General features: G+C 49.9%; 1 protein-coding gene across 2 annotated transcripts in view; it reads right to left on the minus strand.

Moving 5' to 3' along the window:
• The window catches only part of DOCK1 (dedicator of cytokinesis 1), a 518,791-nt gene extending 498,151 nt beyond the window's left edge, over positions 1–20,640 (minus strand). Inside the window, exon 1 of one of the 2 annotated variants that reach the window (XM_061183775.1) lies at positions 20,477–20,640. In XM_061183775.1, the coding sequence (XP_061039758.1) occupies positions 20,477–20,522 (46 nt within the window). In that variant the 5' untranslated portion in view covers positions 20,523–20,640. The remainder of the gene's footprint in view (positions 1–20,476) is intronic. The other variant, XM_061183829.1, reaches the window with a different exon arrangement.
• Between the last annotated feature and the right edge of the window lie 413 nt (positions 20,641–21,053).

Genomic DNA, 21,053 nt, shown 5'->3' on the forward strand with positions numbered 1-21,053 from the left:
GTATTCCTGAGGAGCTCCAATCCTCAGAAAGGGACTGGACATTTCAGAGACTTTATCAGTTCATGCCTGTCTCCCCTTGGAAACTGTAGAAATCCCTTTCCTAGAAGCCTTGGCTGGCTTTTCGAGGGGGTCTGATCTCTGAGATAGAGGGCGATGATCTGCCCACCTCCCCAGGCTGTTTGAAGCTCCCCAGTCTCACCTAAGTGAGATCCAAACAGTGTTCCCCTCCACGGGTTCCCCGAACTTCTAGGAGCTGTAACTGTCAGCCCAGCAAGTCAAGAGTTAGAGAAGCTCAGCTTTAGCAGATGGAAGCTTCCAGCAGGTATCCAGATAGAGGAACTCTGTCCACGCTCTGTCGCCCAGCCCTGTCCCGAGACAGCATTAAGAGAGTGCGGCATGGGCGTGTCCTCCCAGGGCGTCAGCACTCACCCAGGTTTGTGGTCTTCTGTATATTACCTCCCTAATAACCTTCTGGAAATGGGGTTTCTACTAACCTGGAAATAGATCTAATCAAGGTTAGTAGATCTGTTTGACTGGTTTATTTTGAAACATTCATAATTAGTAGCTGTGGTAGGTTAAATTTTGTCCCCCCAAAAGTTATATTCAAATATCTAATCCCCAGTCCCTGTGAAAATGACCTCCTTTGGAAATAGGATCTTTGCAGATGTAATTAAATTGAGATGAGGTCATACTGAATTAGGGTTTTCTACTGTTCTTACCAGAAAAGGGAATTTTGGACACAGAGACTCAGAGAAACACAGACAGAGCACCATGTGAAGACAGAGGCAGAGACTCGAGTGATGCTGCCACAAGCCAAGGACACCAAGGACTGCCCGAAGCTAGCAGAGAAGCAAAAAGCAGATTCTCCCTCTGAACCTCCAGAAGGAACCCACCCTGCCAACACCTTGATTTGAGACTTCTGGTCTCCAGAACTGTGAGAAAATACATTTAGTTATTTTAAGCTACCCAGCTTGTTACAGCACCTTATGATGGCAGTCCTAGGGAACCAATACGATAGCTGTCATCCATCAATCAAGCCCACCGCCTGGCAGGCACTGTCCGTGTACTTCACACCCCTTAGCTCACAACATCCCCACCATGGCCCTAGGAGGTAGCTTCCTAACCACGCCGTGTGGAGAGATGAAGAAACTGAGGCATGTAACTCACCCATGGTTACTCAGCTGGAACGCGGTAAAGATGGGCGAGGACCCAGGTCCAACTTCCCTGTACGGGCACTATCCCCTGTCCCTCTTCCAGTCCTATTCCTAACACCCGGCCCTGCTGTACCTGAGAGACACCTGCTTCTTATCAGAAGTGCACACACGTCAGTGACACACCCATCCAGTCTAAGCGTGGGTCTGCAGGCTGAGATCCCGTACTGCCCTCGCCCTTCTTCCAAGTAATCTTCCCCCATGAAATGCTGGGAGCCACCTCCAACCCCACCTTGCCCTGGATGTCAGAGCTGCTGCCTCCTAAAGTACCAGACAGAGCAGGGGCTCCCGGACGACCCTACACATTAGGGCTCCAGCAAAACACAGGGACCTCGCTCAGCGGGTTAACAAGCCTAAGAGAACCCCTCACTCCAAAGCTGACCCCTGACCCTGTCCAGGACTCTGCTGCTGGCATCTTTACTGCTCAGCCAGCGTTTGCCGTTATGTCCAAGAATCTTGCAACTAATTTAAACACAGAATTACCATATGGTCCGGCAATTCCACTCCTAGGTCAGTACCGAAAAGAACTGAAAACAGGCGTTCCAACAAATACTCATCCCTGAGTGTTCATGGCATCATTATTCACAATACCCAAAAGGTGGAAATGACCCAGATGTCCCTCAACAGATGAGTGGAGAAACAAATCATCGTATAGATACATATAATGAGATACTCTTCAGCCATAGAACGCAATGAAGCATTGACACACGTTACAATGTGGATGAACCTCGAAAGCATTATGTCAAGCCAAAAAAGCCAGACAAACGAGGTTACATATTGTATGATCCGGAATAGGTAAATCCACAGAGACAGAACACAGATCTAGTGGCTGCCAGGGCCTCAGAGGAGGAGGGAAGGGGGAGAAACAGCTTAATGGGTGAGGGCTTTTACTCTGAAATGATGTAAATGTTTTGAAACTAGATGCAGGACGTTGCACAAGGCTGTCAGTGTAGTAATGCCACTGAACTGTTCACCATATCATGCCTAATGGTACATTATGTGGATCTCACCCCAATACATCACTTTTCTTGTAAATCCTGCCACTGATTCATAAACTGACAACTGTGCCATAGGTGCTGCTCTGCCTGCCTCCCCGCTCTGCCCGCCCCCGCGGCTTTCAGGACCAAGTTCCCACCCCCTAACCTGGCTTGCAAGCCCTTGGCCCAGCCCCTGTCCTCTCTCCCCCGCACCCCATGCTGCAGCCCAGGCAGAACCTCCCACGGGCTCCCCGCCGTCGGGTGCTCCCTCTCTGCTTCCCTTCCCAACCTCAGCATCCTCGAGGCCCACCAGGAGTCCTCGGTGAAGCTTCGCAGACAGCCTACCACCCACAACCAAGCACCAGACCCCTTCAAGGCCAAGGGCGAACACTTTGCATCCCCATTGCTGTAACTGTCACCCTAGACTCTTGAGAGCAACTCCAACAGATAACAGCATGACCTGGGTGTCGACTTTTAATCCATGCCAACACTAGGGTAGCAACTGCTATTACCCCCAGTTTATAGGGGAGCAAATTCACCATCCATGGCACGGATGGTAAAGTAAATTCTTAAAATTACGCAATCAGCAAGGCAGATAGCCAGAATTCACCCCCAGCTCAGTCCAACTGCAAACGGTCCCTTACCCCTCTGGGATTCAGCCCAACAACCATCCAGCCCATAACAGGACCTGACAACGAGCTGCAGAATCAATTCTGACGCAAATAAACTTGCATGGATTTTCATCTGTGCCTGACAGACCTATACATGGCTGCAAACCCTGGTTCCTTCTGCCTTCCCCAGACAACGTCGGCTTTCATGTTTAGCACATTTTCTTCCCTGCAGTCCCTCCGGACAGAGACGCCACCCTCAAACAAGACATATGAAAATGCTTCCAGAGATTAAATGCTTACAGCCAAGCTTCTGAAGGTGACCTGATTAAATACTTAACCATAATACCAGTCTAGACTCAATAGATCAAACCCTTCTGGCTCAGGGCAATCGTGGCTCTGCGGCAACTGTGCAAAATAATGCTTATAAATGGAAGAAAGGAAGCCCATTTCTCCTGAGTTTCTAGTAAATTGGGGGTTGGAGACTTAATAATGCCAGACAAATTTACAAGTCAGGCAGCAGGTTCTGCGGAGGCCCCTGGGGGCAGAGCCCGGCCATCCGCCCAGGACACAGCTCTGGCAATGAATCACGGCTGAAAGCCAGGGAAAGGGGTCCAATGCTCCCCCTCCCTTCCTTAGGCTCCTTCCTTCCACCTGGGGCTTGGAGACCATCACTTCGCTCTGTTTTATATTCTGAATCCAGGGAATGCCCTCACTCTGTTCATGTTTTATTCTTTCAGCCTCTCCAACAAGCCACTCATCCCAACTCCAAACCTCGGACACGTAGTTCCCTCTACTGAGACCACGTGTCTCGTCTCTTCCCCTGGGTACCTTCTGGAGGCCCCGGGTCGCTATAAATGATACTTGCTCCTGCCAGCGTTCCCAGGCTGTCCGGCCCCTGGGTAGGGGTCCCCCACCTGCACGGTAGGCGCCCTCCCCCTTAGAGAGCGCTCACTGCCAGCATCATAACACCCGGTCCCAAGTCCGCCTTTCCCACTAGACAGTGGGCAACCCGAGGGCACACGCTACGCTTGCCTTGTACTTCAGTGAGTCCCCAGCACCTAGAAGGGTGTCTGCCATGGAAGCTCTGACTCAACGTCCACTTATAATGATGAAGCAATGAATGAAGGAACTCAGATGGTCTCTCTGGAGGGAAAGAAAGAGATCACCTCTCAGATGCCAACTAAAGAGGCAGCTGCAAACCAGAAGAATCTTCCATGCACATTTCAGTGCCTTCACCCTTGGGAGGGATGGCAGTTTATTAAGCCTTTTCTATTCGCCTCAAGTTCTGGCCAAGAAACTCCACGTCGGGGCTTCCCTGGTGGTGCAGCGGTTGAGAATCTGCCTGCCAATGCAGGGGACACGGGTTCGAGCCCTGGTCCGGGAAGATCCCACATGCCGCAGAGCAACGAAGCCCATGCGCCACAACTACCGAGCCTGCGCTCTAGAGCCCGCGAGCCACAACTACTGAAGCCCGCGTGCCACAACTACTGAAGCCCGCGCGCCTAGAGCCCGTGCTCCGCAACAAGAGAAGCCCGTGCACCGCAATGAAGAGTAGCCCCCACTCGCCACAACTAGAGAAAGCCCGTGCGCAGCAACGAAGACCCAACGCAGCCAAAAATAAATAAATAAAATAAATAAATTAAAAAAAAAAAAAAAAGAGAGAGCAAAAACCTACAAACAGTGTCACACATTTGCACATTAGTCACCACCTTAGTCTCCAGACAATCTTCTAAAAAGATGATGCAAAATATACCGGGACACAAGGTCTCTGACCATCAGCTTCCTCACTGAATGGAGACCAGAAACTCCTTTTCACCTGTTTCTCAAATGCATCTCTGCCCTAATCCTCTGTATTAGGGCCACCATAACAAAGTACTGCAAACCTGGTGGCTTATGACAACAGAAATTTATTCTTTCACTGTTTTGGAGTGCAAGAGTCCAAAATCAAGGAATGGGGAGGTCCATGCTCCCCTCCAAAGCCTTGATGGGAGGGTGCTCCCCTGCAGCCTCCAGCTCCTGGTAACCCCAGGCGTTCCGTGGTGTCCCTCGGCTACTGGCAGCTTAACTCCAATTTCTGCCTCTGTCTTCACCTGGTCTCTCCCGGGTCTCCCTCTTCTTATAAGGACCAGTCATCTTGAATAAAAGGCCAACTCTAATCCAAGATGACCTCATCTTACCTAATAAGATAATTGTATCTCCAATGACCCTATTTCCAAATAAGATCACGGTCTGAGGCAATAGGGGTTGGGGGGGGGGACACAATTTAACCCACAACATCCTCCACCTTCCATCCTAGAATGTGGATTAAACGATCCAGGCACGATATTGCAAGCATCAGGAGCTGTGTTTTCCTCAAGTTAATATGTAAATATATGCAAATACTTTTGTGAAAATGTTGTTTTTCAAAGTTTAATTTTTTTTCTTTTGTTTACTTTTCCTGGATATCTAAATTCAGACTGAAGCTTGCAAGTAGTTTAGAACCGAGAACAAACATCAAGTAATATACGTGGAAATCCAATGCTTCTACTTAATAGCTCTGTAATCTTTAATCTTTTCTTTCCTTTTTTTTTTTTTTTTAAACAGAAGACTAAAGTACACTAAACAGAGGTGGCTTTGTCACCAGGGGTCCATTTTCAGGCTTATGTGGTGCTGAGGATGGTGTTCCCAAGTACTAAGTGATTAGCGGGTGCTAAGCATTTGACACTTAGCCTGTCACTCCTCTCCACAATCATCGGAAGTGGGTACTATTATTATCCCCACTTTACAGATGTGCAAACTGAGGCTCAGAGAGGTTAAGTAACCGGCCCAAACTCAAACAGGAATCCGGGGGTCTGAATACATGCCAAGTGCCTCCCCCATGGGCTCAACTTAGGGATTTTGGGGATCAACCGCCCAGCCTCCACACACACACACACACACACCAGGCACACCCCACATTACATCCCTGCCGAGAGAGAGCCCCTCTGGGAGGTCTTCCATTTTCCTAGTCCTGCCTGGTAGGATTCTAACAGCTACAGACACACGGCCTCCCTGACGGCTCCCCCAGAGGGTGCCCAGCCTGGTCAGACACATGGCAGTCACATCAGCACTGGCCAGGCCCCCAATCCTCGGCAGGCCTTCACGCTCCCAGGGATGCCACTGGTCACCGATGACTTTTTAAGCTTTGACTTAAAATTGCCACAGAGGTGGAGGGGTGCAGGAGGGGGATCGGAGGAAGGCAGTCAAAAGGTACAGACTTCCAGCTATAAGATAAGTACCAGGGATGGAATGTACAACGTGATGAATATAATTAGCACTGTTGTATGTGATACATGAAAGTGGCTGAGAGTAAATCCTAAGAGTTCTCATCACCAGGAAATTTTTTTTTTCTATTTTCTTTAACACTGTATCTATACGACATGTCGGGTGTTCACTAAACTTATTGTGATAATCATTTCATGATGTCTGTAAGTCAGATCATTATGCTGTACACCTGAAACTTATACAGAGCTGCATGTCAGCTATACCTTAATGAAGCTTGAAAAATAAATAAATAGATTGATTAATTAAATAATGAATTAAACTGCCACAGTATTTGATTCCAGCCACGGAGCTCCCCGCTGATGTCACGGGGCAGCTCCTCTGATAAGGCCGGTACTCCAGAGCAAGGTCAGCCATCCCCTCCCGCCTCCTGAGGCTCTCCGCGACTTCTGTGATAAAGATGGCGCTCGTTTCACTCACCAGAAGTGGCAGTTTAAGAAAATCTCATTCCATTGTTAAGAGTCATCTGTACTAAGGGGTAGTTGGGGGGACGGGGGATAAATTAGGAGCTTGGAATTAACAGATACACGACACTACATATAAAATAAACGATAAGGACCTACCGTATAGCACAGGGAACTGTACTCAATATCTTGTAATAACCTATAATGGAAAAGAATCTGAAAAAGAATATATATATTCTTTTATATATTCTTTTTTTTTTAAGAATCAATTTTATTTACTTATTTATTTTTCATTGCCTTGGGTCTTCATTGCTGCACGTGGGTTTTCTCTAGTTGCAGCAAGCGGGGGCTACTCTTCATTGCGGTGCACGGGCTTCTCATTGCAGTGGCTTCTCTTGTTGCGGAGCACGGACTCTAGGCGCGCAGGCTCAGTAGTTGTGACTCGCAGGCTCTAGACCGCAGGCTCAGTAGTTGTGGCGCATGGGCTTAGTTGCTCCGCGGCATGTGGGATCTTCCTGGACCAGGGCTCGAACCCCTGTCCCCTGCATTGGCAGGAGGATGCTCAACCACTGCACCACCAGGGAAGTCCCATATATATTCTATATATATATTTATATATATTATATATATATATAAATACTTTATATATTTTATATACATAAACTAACTCACTGTGCTGTACATCTGAAACTAACACAACATTGTAAATCAACTATACTTCAATTTAAAAAAAAAGTCATCTCTACTTGAACTTTTGGGTATTCCCTCCACTTGTCATCTCAGAAAAGGAAGAAATTGGAAGCGTTCCTGCTCTAGAAGGGTCCCATGAAAGGTTTTCTAATAACATCACTTCGTTTGGTCTCACCTGTCCTTCGAGGTTTTCGGTTGTCCACATGGGTGCAGCTATGACACATATACTCTGCCACGTGTATATGTTTAGAAATGTACCCATGAATCCCCTGAGTGGTAAGAAAAGGTAACAAGAAGAGTAAAGTGGAGAAGCTGGACCAGGTAATGCCAGGATTTCAGCCAGCTGTGTGTGTCTGTGTGTGTGTGTGTGTGTGTGTGTGTGTGTGTGTGTGTGTGTGTAATTAAAAGTATTTTAGAGCATAAGCAGAGGGCAAATAGGCCCACTGCCCAGCAAGGTGGGCTGTATGAAACAAGAAGTGTTCATAAAAAAAATGAAAACAAGATTCAACACCACCATTCCATTTCTTCCAGCTGTGGTGCAATGCCAGCCACGAGATGAATCATTATTAAGTCAGTGATAAAGGCAGGAAGCCCGATGAAAATTTTATAAATTTTCCAAATGGTCCAATGGTCCATTGGACCATTTATAAATTTTCCAAATGGTCCAAAACTTGTTGTAGGCTGACACATTTAAACCACGTCTGCAAAGCCGCTGCACATATTAGCAGATAAGCGGCAGACTTTGTTAGGTGAATAAAATGTCGACTTCAAAAATGGAAGTAACTACTGCTATACTATTTATGCCATGATTATTAAAACTTTGTCCTTAAGAAACACTTTTATCCACTACTTCATTCCCAGGCACTTAGATTCTTCACTCTGAAGGCTCATTCCACGTTAATCCCACCTTTAAGTGCCTGCCTGTAAATCACAGCAGTCGAAGAGGGAAATTGAGCAAATGCTTTCGAGCCCTTGACCACACGTGGTCCCCACTGGTAACTACTGGTCAGATTAAAACTGTAAAATGGAGGTTTTATTTTCTGTTCAACTGGAGGCAACACACGGTTGAAGAGGCAGGAATCCTACAGAATTGGATTTCTGTTACATCACTGGTTTTAACCTTTCCCTCAAGGTTCCCTGCCCCTCTCCCACTCCCAGCACTTCCGAGGCCTCTTGTGTTCATTAAAGCTCTAAGGAGGCCTGCCAGAGAGGGTCCCAGCCCAGCTCTACCCTCACAGCCCTGGTCCCTCAATTAGAAAACCAAGACAATGTTGCCCTTTTTGGCTGTAAGAGTCTAGCAATTACTGTATATAACATAGATAATCAGGACTTCCCTGGCGGTCCAGTGGTTAAGACTCCACGCTCCCACTGCAGGGGGCGCAGGTTCAATCCCGGGTTGGGGAACTAAGATCCCGCATGCCGAGCAGGGCGGCCAAAATAAATTAATAAATGAATTAATTAATTAAATAAAAATAAAATAGAGAACCAACAAGGACCTACTGCACAGCACAGGGAACTATACTCAATATTTTGTAATAACCTAGATACACACACTCACAGCTTTCAAATTAGCTCCTGATACTTTGCCGAGATGAACTCTCGCTGTCCCTTCACCTTCACTCAACAAGATGTGCCAGGGACCACACAGCTGCAGGGAACAGAGGAAGGAACACAACTCAGCCCTTGTCCCCAGGGGCCCTCTGTCCAGCAGGGGACATGAATGAGGAGTCCACCAATGGCGCCCACAGACAGAAGCATGTTATGAAACTGCAGAGAGCAGCCTGGAGAAGGGCCCCTCGTGCAGCCCGGGTGAATCAAGGAAGATTGACCAGTTGACTTCCTACACTGTTGGTGGGGATGTAAATGGAAAAGAGTACGGCGATTCCTCAAAAAACTGAAAATAGAGTTGCCATATAATCCAGCAATCCCACTTCTGGGCATGTATCCGAAGAAAATTCTAATTCAAAAAGATACATGCACCCCAATGTTCACAGCAGCATGATTTACAATAGCCAAGATATGGAAGCAACCTAAATGTCCACTGACAGATGAATGAATAAAGAAGATGTGGTCTATATATACGATGGAGTGCTTACTCAGCCATAAAAAGGAATGAAATAGTGCCATTTGCAGCAACACGGATGGACCTAGAGATTATCATATTAAGGGAAGTAAGTCAGATAGATAAAGACAATATCATATGATATCACTTATATGTGGAATCCAAAATATGACGCAAATGAACTTATTGACAAAACAGAAACAGACTCACAGGCATAGAGAACAGGCTTGTGGCTGCCAAGGGGGAGGGGAGGTGGGGGACGGATGGACTGGGAGTTTGGGGTTAGTAGATGCAAACTAGTATATATAGGATGGATAGACAACAAGGTCCTAATGCAGAGCACAGGGAACTATATTCAGTATCCTGTGATAAACCATAATGGAAAAGAATATGAAAAAGAATGTATATATGTATAACTGAATCACTTTGATGTACAGCAGAAATTAACACAACACTGTAAATCAACTACACTTTGGGACTTGCCTGGCGGTCCACTGCAGGGGGCACGGGTTCGATCCCTGGTCAGGGAACTAAAATCCCACATGCCTCGTGGTGTGGCCAAACCAAAACAAAACAAAACAACTACACTTCAATAAAATAAATTAAAAAAAAAAAAAAAGAAAGAAAGGTTTACAAGTTGAGCTGAGCCTGGAAAAGCTTGACAGACGGAAGATAAACAACGGACATTTCCAGGCAGCCAGAAGAGCATATAAAAAGGCACTGTGGCACTACCAGAACACAGAGGGTAGAATGTGCCAGAACTTGAGTATGGAAATACCACCAGACATCAGTGAGGTCAGCCAAACTAAGCTCTCTTCCCTGCTATACGTGGGAGTCCCCAGTACGGCTTCCCGTCCCCATCTCTCCCTCCCCCTGGCCTCTCCAGGCTGATCCTCAAAGCAATAACCCCCAAGAACAATCTGAAGAAACTTGGCAGCCTGGTCACAGCGCCTGGAGGACCAAAATGCATTCTTGCCTTTGAAAAATGGGCAGTAGAACACACATGATGTTAGAAGGACTTGAAAATTAATCTTGTGAAGTTAATAGAAGCACAGCAATTTGGAAGAAAAATAATCACATTTCCCTCCTGCTAAATCATTATTTGCCCCTGGTAAAGCCAATTATGTTCAAGAAAATAAGTTATTATTTTGGGGGGAAAAATGGAGTCTTGATAAGTGCCTTTATTCCAGCAAATAAAACTCCAAGAGCGAATGCCTGACCTCCTGTATTTATGAAGGTCTGTGGGCAGCCTGAATGATATTTCTTAGACAGAATGTTGGGGATGGACCATAATTCCCTTGGTAATCTGTGCATTTTTCCCAGGACCTGACCTCAAAACTGCTGTTTGTCTCTCGGAAAGAAGAAACACAGCTGTCTCCTGATCATCCTCAGACAGCCCCAGTGCCCGGCTAACCCCCTCCCCCAACTCCGTTAGGCTTCCTCCTCCTCCTCGCCCTCTTGCCCGAAGCACACCCTTCGGGAAACAAGTCCTGCAGGTTTCTAACTTTTCCTCCCAAATATGCGGCAAAGACTGCTTCTAACAACACAGTCACAATACTACAGTGAACAACTCCAGAGCGCTGACTAGGAGTTGGGGGTGACTCCCAGCACTTTACTGACACCAGTGGGGACAGCTGGCAATGTCTGGACCTATTTTGGGTTGTCACCACTGAAGGGAGGGGATTGCTAGCGGGATCTAGTGGATAGAGGTCAGGGATGCTGCTAAGTACCCTGCAACACACAGGACTGCCCCCCATGACCAAAATACATCCAACCCAGAATGCCACTAGTACACAGGTCGAGAAAACCTGCTTTACATGAATTCGCCCATTTAACCCTTGAGCAACTCTGTGAGGCAGAAACTACTGTCATCCATGGTCGACAAGTGAGTAAACGGGGGCAGAGGGGCTTCGGAGCCCCAGGGGCATCCCGACGCAGCACTACGGTCCTAGACCGGACAGCCTCCACTCAAAGTACCTTCTTTGCAGGGATGTCACTGAATATTGGAGGGACAAGGCACTGAGCCTTAGACAGGTTCCCTCCCCCATATTCAGGCCAGCTGCTCCGGACCCCTTGCTGGGCACCACTGCTCTATCAGCCAAATCTGTACGGGACTCTGGCTGATGAAATTAAGAAGGGAAACCAGAGTGCTGTGAGCTCTGGGGGAGGCTGGCCTCTGGTCTCCTCGATCCTGACTCCCTGACCCCAGGGCCCGCTTGCCCCCTCCCCATGCTCTCTCCACCACTCCCCTCCCTTGTCCCTCAAGACTCTCAGGCCCTGGGGACTGAGGACCATTCTCCCTGGGGCCTCAGCCCTCACACACCCCTGTTCCGCAGCCCGAGGTTGGGAACACAGGGGACAGTCAATTCCGGAAGGGCTCAGCAGACCGGCAATGCCAGGAGGGGGGAATGAGCCGAATCTGGCACAGACCCTATCGAGCTGAGGCAGGAAATTGCAGACCGTGACCTGGGACCAGCCAGGCAACCGGTGGAACGGGAGTACAGCAGGAAAGGAGGCCAAGAAGGCCGGGAAGGGCGTTTTCAAGGATGCCCTTTCCAAGCAGGCGGCAGCCACTACGGTCTCGGGAGTCTGATCAGAGACCTCGAGAGCTGGGACGGAGGACACACTCTCAGAAGACAAACGGAACGTGTTAGTTTAGGCATGAAAAAGGAATCAAACAGATCCACATGCCTGCAAACCCCAAAGTTCCAAACGCCGCAGAGTTTTGAGTAATTCACTTAATGGCAAAAATCCAGCGGAGATGAGACATGGGGTGTTCTAGGAACAAAGCTGTCAAGTAAACAGGAAGGGGGGACGGGGGAGGGAGGGAGGGAGGAAGGGAGGAAGGAAGGAGGGAAGGAAGGAAGAGGTTGTTTGAAGGCACCATTTTCTTCTGTGGCTAATTCCCTGTGGTTGAGGACCACTGCGCTCATCCCTGAAGCTGGGACACACTTACTCCATCACTGCATCACTCCTCATCTCTACCTACACGCGGGTTCAAGTGCCCAGGTGAGCAGCTCATTCAGAATGCCATCTGCCCACGATGCTAGCCCATCACCAGACAACTTGTCTGTAACAAATAAAACAAAAATTAGCAAACTTTAGGAAAAGGAAAGCTCACGAGGCCACACTGCCCTTTTCCAATTAAAAGTAATGAAAACCATCACCAGAAATTGCGGATTTTCTCTATAGTAAGTTAACACCCACACAGCAAGCGAATCCGAGCGGTACTTTTTCTTGCTGCAAGCTCTCCCGCACACGTGATCTCTGTAGCTCCTCCCGGGCAGCTGAGAGGTGAGCACAGGCTCTGGGATTCTCCCAGGGCCCCGTGCAGGGCCTGAGGTTGGGGAGGTCAATAAGGTGGCATAAGTGTTGCACCCAGGCCTGGATTCCAGGCATTCTGACTCCTGGTCCAGTGCTCTTTAAATTCCCACACCATCAAGTCCCCTCACATCACTTTCAGTTACTGCAGTTCTGACTGATTTACCCTTACAGCCTTTTTCAGTGCCTGCTTGGTCATAAAGACAAGTGCTACTTCAGAAAATGAAGGTTCGTTCATTGCAGCACTATTCACAATAGTCAAGACATAGAAGCAACCTAAAGGTCCATCGACAGATGAATGGATAAAGAAAAGGTGGTACATATATACAATGGAATACTACTCCGCCATAAAAAAGAATGAAATAATGCCATTTGCAGCCACATGGATGAACCTAGAGATTATCATACTAAGTGAAGTCAGACAGAGAAAGACAAATATCATGTTATCACTTACATGTGGAATCTAAAAAATGATACAAATGAACTTATTTACAAAACAGAAACAGACTCACAGACACAGAAAACAAACTTATGGTTGCCAAAGGGGAAAAGGGGGCAGGGGGCGGATAAACTAGGAGTTTGGGATTAGCAGATACAAACTATTATATATATAACAGATAAATAGCAAGTACCTACTGTATAGCACAGGGAACTATATTCAACATCTTGTAATAAACTATAATGGAAAAGAATCTTAAAAAGAATGTATCTATATTTCTATAGATATATTATATATATATATTAACTGAATCACTTTCCTGTACACCTGAAACTAACACAACATTATAAATCAACTGTATTTCAATTATAAAAAAAAAAAAGAAAGATAGAAAATGAAGACTCCATTCTAACAAAGAAACAAAGGCTAACACTCAGAAGCAGACACAGTTCTCACTAGCAGGCTTTAGTAACCATCTTCTGAGGTTGAAACAATTCAACAGACCCAGGAATGGGGTCTGGGGTGCTGCATACATTTTAGGGTGGTGAGAATAGGAACTGCCGACAAATATGAAGATGACCAATTTAGAGAGCTTTCCTTATGCTCATGGGTCCACTCCCCCGACCCCAGCAGCCGTCCAGATTAAGTATACAGCAAAGAACATCCTGAAATCTATAGGACATAAGTAGTGGAATATACCTCAAAGAAAAAGGCGGCATCTGTCCCCATTCACATCTCTTCACATCTTTGTAGGGGTCTGGCCATCCGTTCCGCCAAAGGATTCTCAGGAACTAAAAGGTATGAGATCTTACAACCCCTTGCTCAATGCCCATGTTGCTAACCGGTCCATCACAGCTCTTGCTGATCAACGGAAAACACAGGGAGAAGATCCACATCGTCCTCCTCCTGCAGGGCACACAGCAAGACTACATTTCTGAGTCCCATGCGCTGGCCAGGGATGGAGCTCTAAGCAAAAGAATGTGGGCAGAAGGATGGCACCACCTCCAGCCCTGGCAGGGAAGAAAATCTCCTGTGAACTATCCTTCATCTCCTTCTTTCCCCACCCCCAAATTAAAAGGCAAGGAGCCCAAGATCCTGGCAGAGGGCAGAGCCACAGGATAGAAGACGCCCTGGTCCCTGAATGACCCGATGGAACAGAGCCCCCGTGCCCGCTCCCCACCACCCACGTGGACTGTGCCCTGAAGGAAAAACGAACGTTCATTGTATGAAGCCAGCAAAATGGTGGGGCTGTTTGTTTACACAGCTAGGCAACCCTAGTTCACAACGGAAATCACAATAGTTACATTTATACCTAAAAGTATACCTAACGTATCCATGTAAGTTAAACAAAATCAGCAAGATGGCATATAAATTGTGTATCACACTCTTAAGGAAAAGCAGCAGCAACCGTAAACAGCAAAGAGGCCAGGATACAGACTGAATAAAGTTTTTTTTTTTTTTTAATTATTAGCACCTTTAATTATTATTTATTTATTTATTTGGCTGTGTTGGGTCTTCGTTTCTGTGCGAGGGCTTCCTCTAGCTGCGGCAAGCGGGGGCCACTCTTCATCGCGGTGCGCGGGCCTCTCACTGTCGTGGCCTCTCTTTGTTGCGGAGCACAGGCTCCAGACGCGCAGGCTCAGCAGTTGTGGCTCACGGGCCTAGTTGCTCCGCGGCATGTGGGATCTTCCCAGACCAGGGCTCGAACCCGTGTCCCCTGCATTGGCAGGCAGATTCTCAACCACTGCGCCACCAGGGAAGCCCTGAATAAAGTTTTTGATGAGGGCTTCGCTGGTGGTGCAGGGGTTGGCAGTTCGCCTGCCAATGCAGGGGACAAGAGCAAATGTCGGCGAGGATGTGGAGAAACCGGATCTCACACACACACACACACACACACACACACACACACACACACACGGTTGGTGGGAACATAAAATGGCACAGCCGCTCGGGAAAAGTTTAGTAGTTTCTTAAAAAGCCAAACTACCTTTCCATTCAACAATTGCATTCCTAGGCATTTATCCCAGAAGATGAAGACTTCCATTCATACAAAAACCTGTGCGTGAATGTTCACAGCAGCTTTACTGGTAACAGCCAAAACCCAGACATCCTTCAAACCATGGATACACACAGCAACCTGTTGACTCTCTGGAGAATTATGCTGAGTGAGAAAAGGCAATCCAAAAAGGTTACATACTGCAAGATCCCATTCATGTAACATTCTTGAAATTACAAAATTACAGAAATGGAGAACAGATTAATGGTTGCCAGGGATTACGCGGAAGGGCAAAGGGCAAAGGGCAAAGGGCGGTGGGTTTGGCAACAAAAGGACAGGAGGGGTCCTCCGGATGATGGAAATGCTCTGTATCTTCTTCAATGTCAATACCCAGGTTCTGATATCCTGTTGCAGTTTTGCAAGATATAACCTTGGGGAAAAATTGTAGTGGGTATACAGGATCTCTCTGTACTATTTCTTACAACTGTTGGGTCTGTAATTATCTGAAAATCCAAAGTTAATGAAGAAAAAAAGGGAGAGGAAGGAGGAAAGGAAGGAAAGAAGGGGGAAAAGGAAGAAGGAAGGAGGGAAGAAAGAGAAAAAGAGAGGAGAGAGAGACAGAGACAGAGAGATGGCAGGTCCCCTTGGGCACTGTGGCTTCTCAGCTGTACCCCGCACAGGACTCACAACTGCCTGTTTCTTTCTCCGTGTTTGCACTACCTGCATCCTCAGAGGTCACAAGAGAACAAGAGAAAGAACTAGTCACACACGCTAAGACAATCCTGATAAGACACCTGATATTCTGGGCCAACACTGCCACTACAATAAATTTAAAATTTTTATAGTGTTTCCAAAGTAAAATCAGGTTTGTAGAAATATAATATGCCTTAATTTCATTTTTCTGCAACTCCAGTGAATAAAAACGTCTGCATTTCTATTTACTTACAATCAAATCTAATTTTTCTTCCCCCAAAATAGCAGCTTGCTTGCTACTCTAAGCAACAAAAGGGATCTCCCTGCAACTCTCACACTGCCAAATTTACTGGGATATTACACTATTCCTAGCAATTATCATCGCGCAGGGCTAATCTGAATACACACGTCACAATCCCTAACACCAAGCAAAATGTCACATCCCCCTAATATGGGGGCAAAACACACCATTAAGACATCAAGTTTGGAAGAAAAGCATTCCTCCAGCCACCGTGACTGTCAAATCCAAACAGGAAATCACTTGTCACTACATTTCTAAACTGCGCTTCATTAAATAAAAAATTACTAAAAGCACCGTTCCATGGCGTACCTGGCTTATCACAAACGCTGATCTCAGGGCTTTGTGCTCTGAGGACATTATCTCAGTGAATCCCCACCGGTCTTTGCAGTAGGCAGGCTTGGGTCCACTTTCCAGATGAGGAAACTGAGGCTAAGAAAGCAGGAATAATTTGCTCAAGGGCCACATAACAACTAAGAGCCAGGCGTTAAAGATGTCTCGGTGCCAGTGCCCACATCCCGTTTGAGGTTTGCCTGGAGTGGAGAGTGAAGGGCACGCTGAGGTCACTGGTGTTCGTTCAATCTGCCTCTAGCAAAGCTAAAGGCTGGAAAGAGAACCGTAGTCTCGCCCAGGCTGCTCTCCACACCACCTCCATTCCTGTTCTATTGCTGCCATAACAAATCACCACACCCTTGGCAGTGGAAAACCACCTACATTCATTATCTCACTGTGCTCCAGGTCAGACACCCAGTGGCTCTGGGTCTCAAAGTCAAGGTGGTGGCCGGCTGGGCTCCACGGGAGGCTCTAGGATGAATGTTTCCAGGCTTATTCAGGGGTGCTGGCAGAATCCAGCTGTAATTGCAGGATTGAGGTCCCCATTCCCCTGCTGGCTGTCAGCTGAGGCCAATCTCAGCTCCCTGAGGCCTCTGCCTGGTAGCAAGTGGACCTCGACATCTCCGGGCCAGCATCCGGGCATGGAACCCTCCCAGGCTCGGAATCACTGACTCCACTTCTGCCGAATCTCTCTTGTGTGAGCAGACAGAGAAAGTTCTCTGCTTTGGGGGCCCACGTGGGTAACCCAGGACCATCTCCGCACCTCAGGGTTCACAGCCGTAATCTCATCTACCAAGTCCCTTTTGCCGTGTCACACACCACATTCACGCGTCCTGGACACTTGGGGGGCCGTTATTCTGCCTTCTATGCCATCACTGAGATGTGAGCATGCCAGCCTCAGATGTGACGGCTGCATCTTTTCCACCTCATCTGAAGAACAGGATCCATATGAACACAATTTTACTGGTGTTGGGATGTTATGACTCTGCCTAGTTGGGGGATGATGGGAAAGTTCATCTGGTCCAACCCCTCAGTGTGACAGCTAGGTCAAAGTTCATGTCTGTGTTAATAAGCCAGGTCAGTAAACACTGACCCACCAAACTCAAGCCCAAGGGGAGAAATTAACAGGCTGGTCAATTTCACAGGTGATTTCCCCCCCCCCCCACTACCAGGAATGGGGAGGAGGGGAGCAGGGGAGGAGGGGAGGAACCAGCGTTTCCTGCCTTTGCTGAGCAAGCAACAGATCAGCTGTTTACTCCTTTCCTGATTCCACAAAGTAAATAAATAACTGAAGTGTCTCATTTACAAACAATGCTTCTAACAGATTCTAAGTACTTGCAAACAATGAGCTGTGATTCATGTTTCCAAATGAGATGGAGTTTTACCATTTTCTCTCCCCTCGTGATTCATTCACGGGCCAAGTCACTGGCCGGGTAGAAGCCTGGCCGCCCACAGACCCACCAGGGCCCATCTAGGGAAACACAGTCCTGTTGTGAGGCTCCCCCCAAAAAACGCTGTCGTTGGTAAAGGGGATCTCCAGTAATTTTCCCTTAGGCAGAAAGAGGAATTAAACTCATGGAAATGAATCCCTACATCCAACACTTACATCTTCCTAGCCAGCCCACTCCCTGAGAACCAGCGGAATCCTCCCCAGGCAAACTCCCAGACAAGAGGGCAGCCTGACTCAAGCGTCCTCGGCTTCCCCCTGCCCCAAATCAGGAACTCTAGGAGCTCTAGGCCTGTGCGCCCTCCCTGACAGGGGGTCCAGTTATTTACAGTTCCTCCTGCTGCTGAAAGAGTTGTGCTGTCTCGTCCTCTCCACCTGGTGAAACTAGGCAAGACAGCCCCCTCCCATCTCCCCTGCCTGACAGCCACTCACATCCTTCCCAGAACTGGCTCCAAAACCTCCAGGATACCCTTCTTCTCTCGAAACTTTTCAACTTGGAGTTTTCTTAAAACCAAAGTATTAGCCAAAGGTGTGATGTTAGAAGGCACTGCCGTGAGTGCTAGCAAAGCTTCTGGAAGGCATGTGACTTACCGTGGGAAGGACACAACCACGTTCGTGCCCACAGCTGCCTCCCCAGTGGGGAGACCCTGCTTGTGGGACTCTACTTGTGAATGTTCCCATTGGTCATGAGACACAAGTCACTCCACAGGTATGGACACCTCCAGGGTTCTCACTGACACCATCCAGGTCGCCCTGGGAGCCAAGGGTATCAAGGTGACCTTAAAGAGAGGTCCCTTGCCCATCTCCTGGTGAGCACAGTGGGGTGAGCATGAACTCTAGAGCCACCACCAGGGTTCAGTTTCAGGACGGAGCACTTACTAGTGGCGTTAATCTGTCCTTTGCCTCTGAGAAGTGGGAGGGACAGTAGTCCCCTGAGAGGGCAAGTCCTGAGCAGGGGGCTCTGCTGCCCTCTGCCTGCCCCCTGCCTGCCCCCCGCCTCTCCCCAGGACTCCAGCTCCTCTTCCATCTTTAAGCACTGCGTTCCCTGAGGGTCTGCCCTCAGCCCTCGCCTCACACACAGCATCACAGCAGGCTCACTGCAGCCCAGACCCCCCCATGCCGCCCCACACCCGAAGCTGACCCAGCAGGAATCTCCACACCCAAACCTCCCTCATCCAATGTGGATTGATGAGGACCTTTCTGTCGGGGCTGAAACCCCCTGAATGGGCACAGGATGCTGCTTACAAACTCAGCTGCACTCGGAAGCCCAGCTCTGCTGCTGACCTTTGTAGATGTGCCTGAGCCTCAGAGGCCTCATCTCTAAAACAGGGGTGGGAAGGGAATTCAGCCACAGCAGTCCTGAAGCAGCGCCACCTGTGCAACAAGCCCCTGCGGGCCCAGAGGGGACCTAGAACCGTCCCGATGTCTAGGCCAGCTCCACTCTACGTCCCTGGCATCTAGCAGAAGCATCACAGAAAGAAAAGAGAGAGCCCTGGGGACTAGAATCACCCAGGCTTCCCAAAAGTGGGAGGGCTGAACCACACCAGCAGTGGGAGTGGGCTACTCCCCGCAAAGGCTCAGAGTCGGGAGGGCAGGGCGGGGCGGGCCTCAGGATCTGGAACCCCAGGAGGGCACCACCTGGCTTCGGAGGGGAGGCCAAGGTTACAAAAGGTCTTCCAAGTCAGGCAGAGTGCAGCCTGGCTGAAGAGGTGGTCAAGGACCCCTCTGGATCGTGGAGCAGGAGAAAAGAGAGACTGAAGCCAACTGGGAAGCCGTGGGGATGGGGAGACCAGCCGCGGGCCCAGACAGAAGCCTCCGGTGGGCAAGTTAAGAGAAGGCAAGAACCCACAGGCCTCCGCAGGCCAGGCTACCGATCCCCTCCAGGAGGGCGGCAGGGCGCACGGGGCCTGGGGGGCTGGTTGTTTAGCCATTAAGGAAAGCCTCCGACTCTGGAATGTGTACTTGCTCCGCAATGTAAACTTGCAACGGACTCTCCCTACTCCCCTCAGGAAGCGACAAAGAGCAGCGGAGCCAAAACAGGTCCCCGCCCTTCCCAACCCGCTCTCCGGCCCCGGGGACCCCGGAGCGCTCGGCCGCTGGTCTCCGAGGGTCCCGCGCCGTCCAGGGCAGGACCACCGAGCGGCAGGCGGCGCGATCGGCCCGCCCCGGTCGCACACGCCACCTCCCACCGGGGGAGAGCACAGTCGCTGCAACTTGAAACTGTCCCCCCGGAGCCGCAGACACTGAGCACAACTTCATCCGAAAAGCAAAAAGGCGCGGCCGAACAATGCCCCCGGGGCCTCCCGGCCCGGCCCGGCCCGGCCCGGTCCAGCTGGGGTCGAGGCGTCGGGGGCAGCCCCGGAGGCTGGAAGGCTCCGCCGCCGGGGTGCCCGCCCGAGAGCTGGATGTCGGAGGGGACACCCTCGGGAAGTGACACAAGCCTCCCCCCACCCCCGCGTGTCCCCGGCCCGGCTCGCGCGGGCTCCGGAGCGGGCGCGGGGACAGCGTGCGCCCGGGGTCCGAGTGGGCAGTGCCCGCCGACGGACCCTCGGGCGGGCAGGGCGGGGACGCGGGTTCCCGGCCTCCGCGGCCCCTCCGCGTCCCGCCCGCGCCGCCCGGGCCGCCGGCAACAGGCTCCCGCGCGCCCCCGCCCTGCCCCGCCGGCCCGGAGCGCGGCGCGCGGGAGGTGCTCACCCACGCCGTATTTCTCCTCCCGCTTGGTGGGCACCCAGCGCGTCATGCCGCCGCCCGCGTCCCGGCGCCCAGGCCGCCGCCGCCGCTCCGCCAGGAAACTCCGCGCCTAGGCCGCCATTTTCCATTCCTTTCGAGCCGCGACAGGATGGGGTGGAAAAAGTTTGCGGCGGAGGCGGTGTCATGTGGGACGGGGCGGGCGGAGCGTCGCGGGCCGGATGGGAAAGGCCGGGAGCGCCGGCGGGAGGCGGGACGGCGGTGGGCGGGGGGCCATGGCCCACGCCCCCACCCCCCGAGGAGCAGCCCCGCATGGGCGTCGTCTCCCCCTTATCCACGGAGCCCTCCCGGGGGCTGGATCTCATGCACGGAGAGGGGTGCGCCCTGGCCGGCAGGTGGGCAGGGGGATTCTTGGCAGTTTGTGAAGCTTGTGGCTTGCACAGCCCCGGGTTAGACTGGCGCGCGGTGATGTGATGTCCCCAACTCAGTTTCCGCCTTGGGGGGAGAGGCCTGGAGCTGAGCAAACCCGCAGGTTCCCTGGGAGGAGCCTTCCCGGAGCACGTGGTTCATTCATTCATTTGAC

Source organism: Eubalaena glacialis, chromosome 1 (genome assembly GCF_028564815.1).
Source record: "Eubalaena glacialis isolate mEubGla1 chromosome 1, mEubGla1.1.hap2.+ XY, whole genome shotgun sequence".
Lineage (NCBI taxonomy): Eukaryota > Metazoa > Chordata > Mammalia > Artiodactyla > Balaenidae > Eubalaena > Eubalaena glacialis.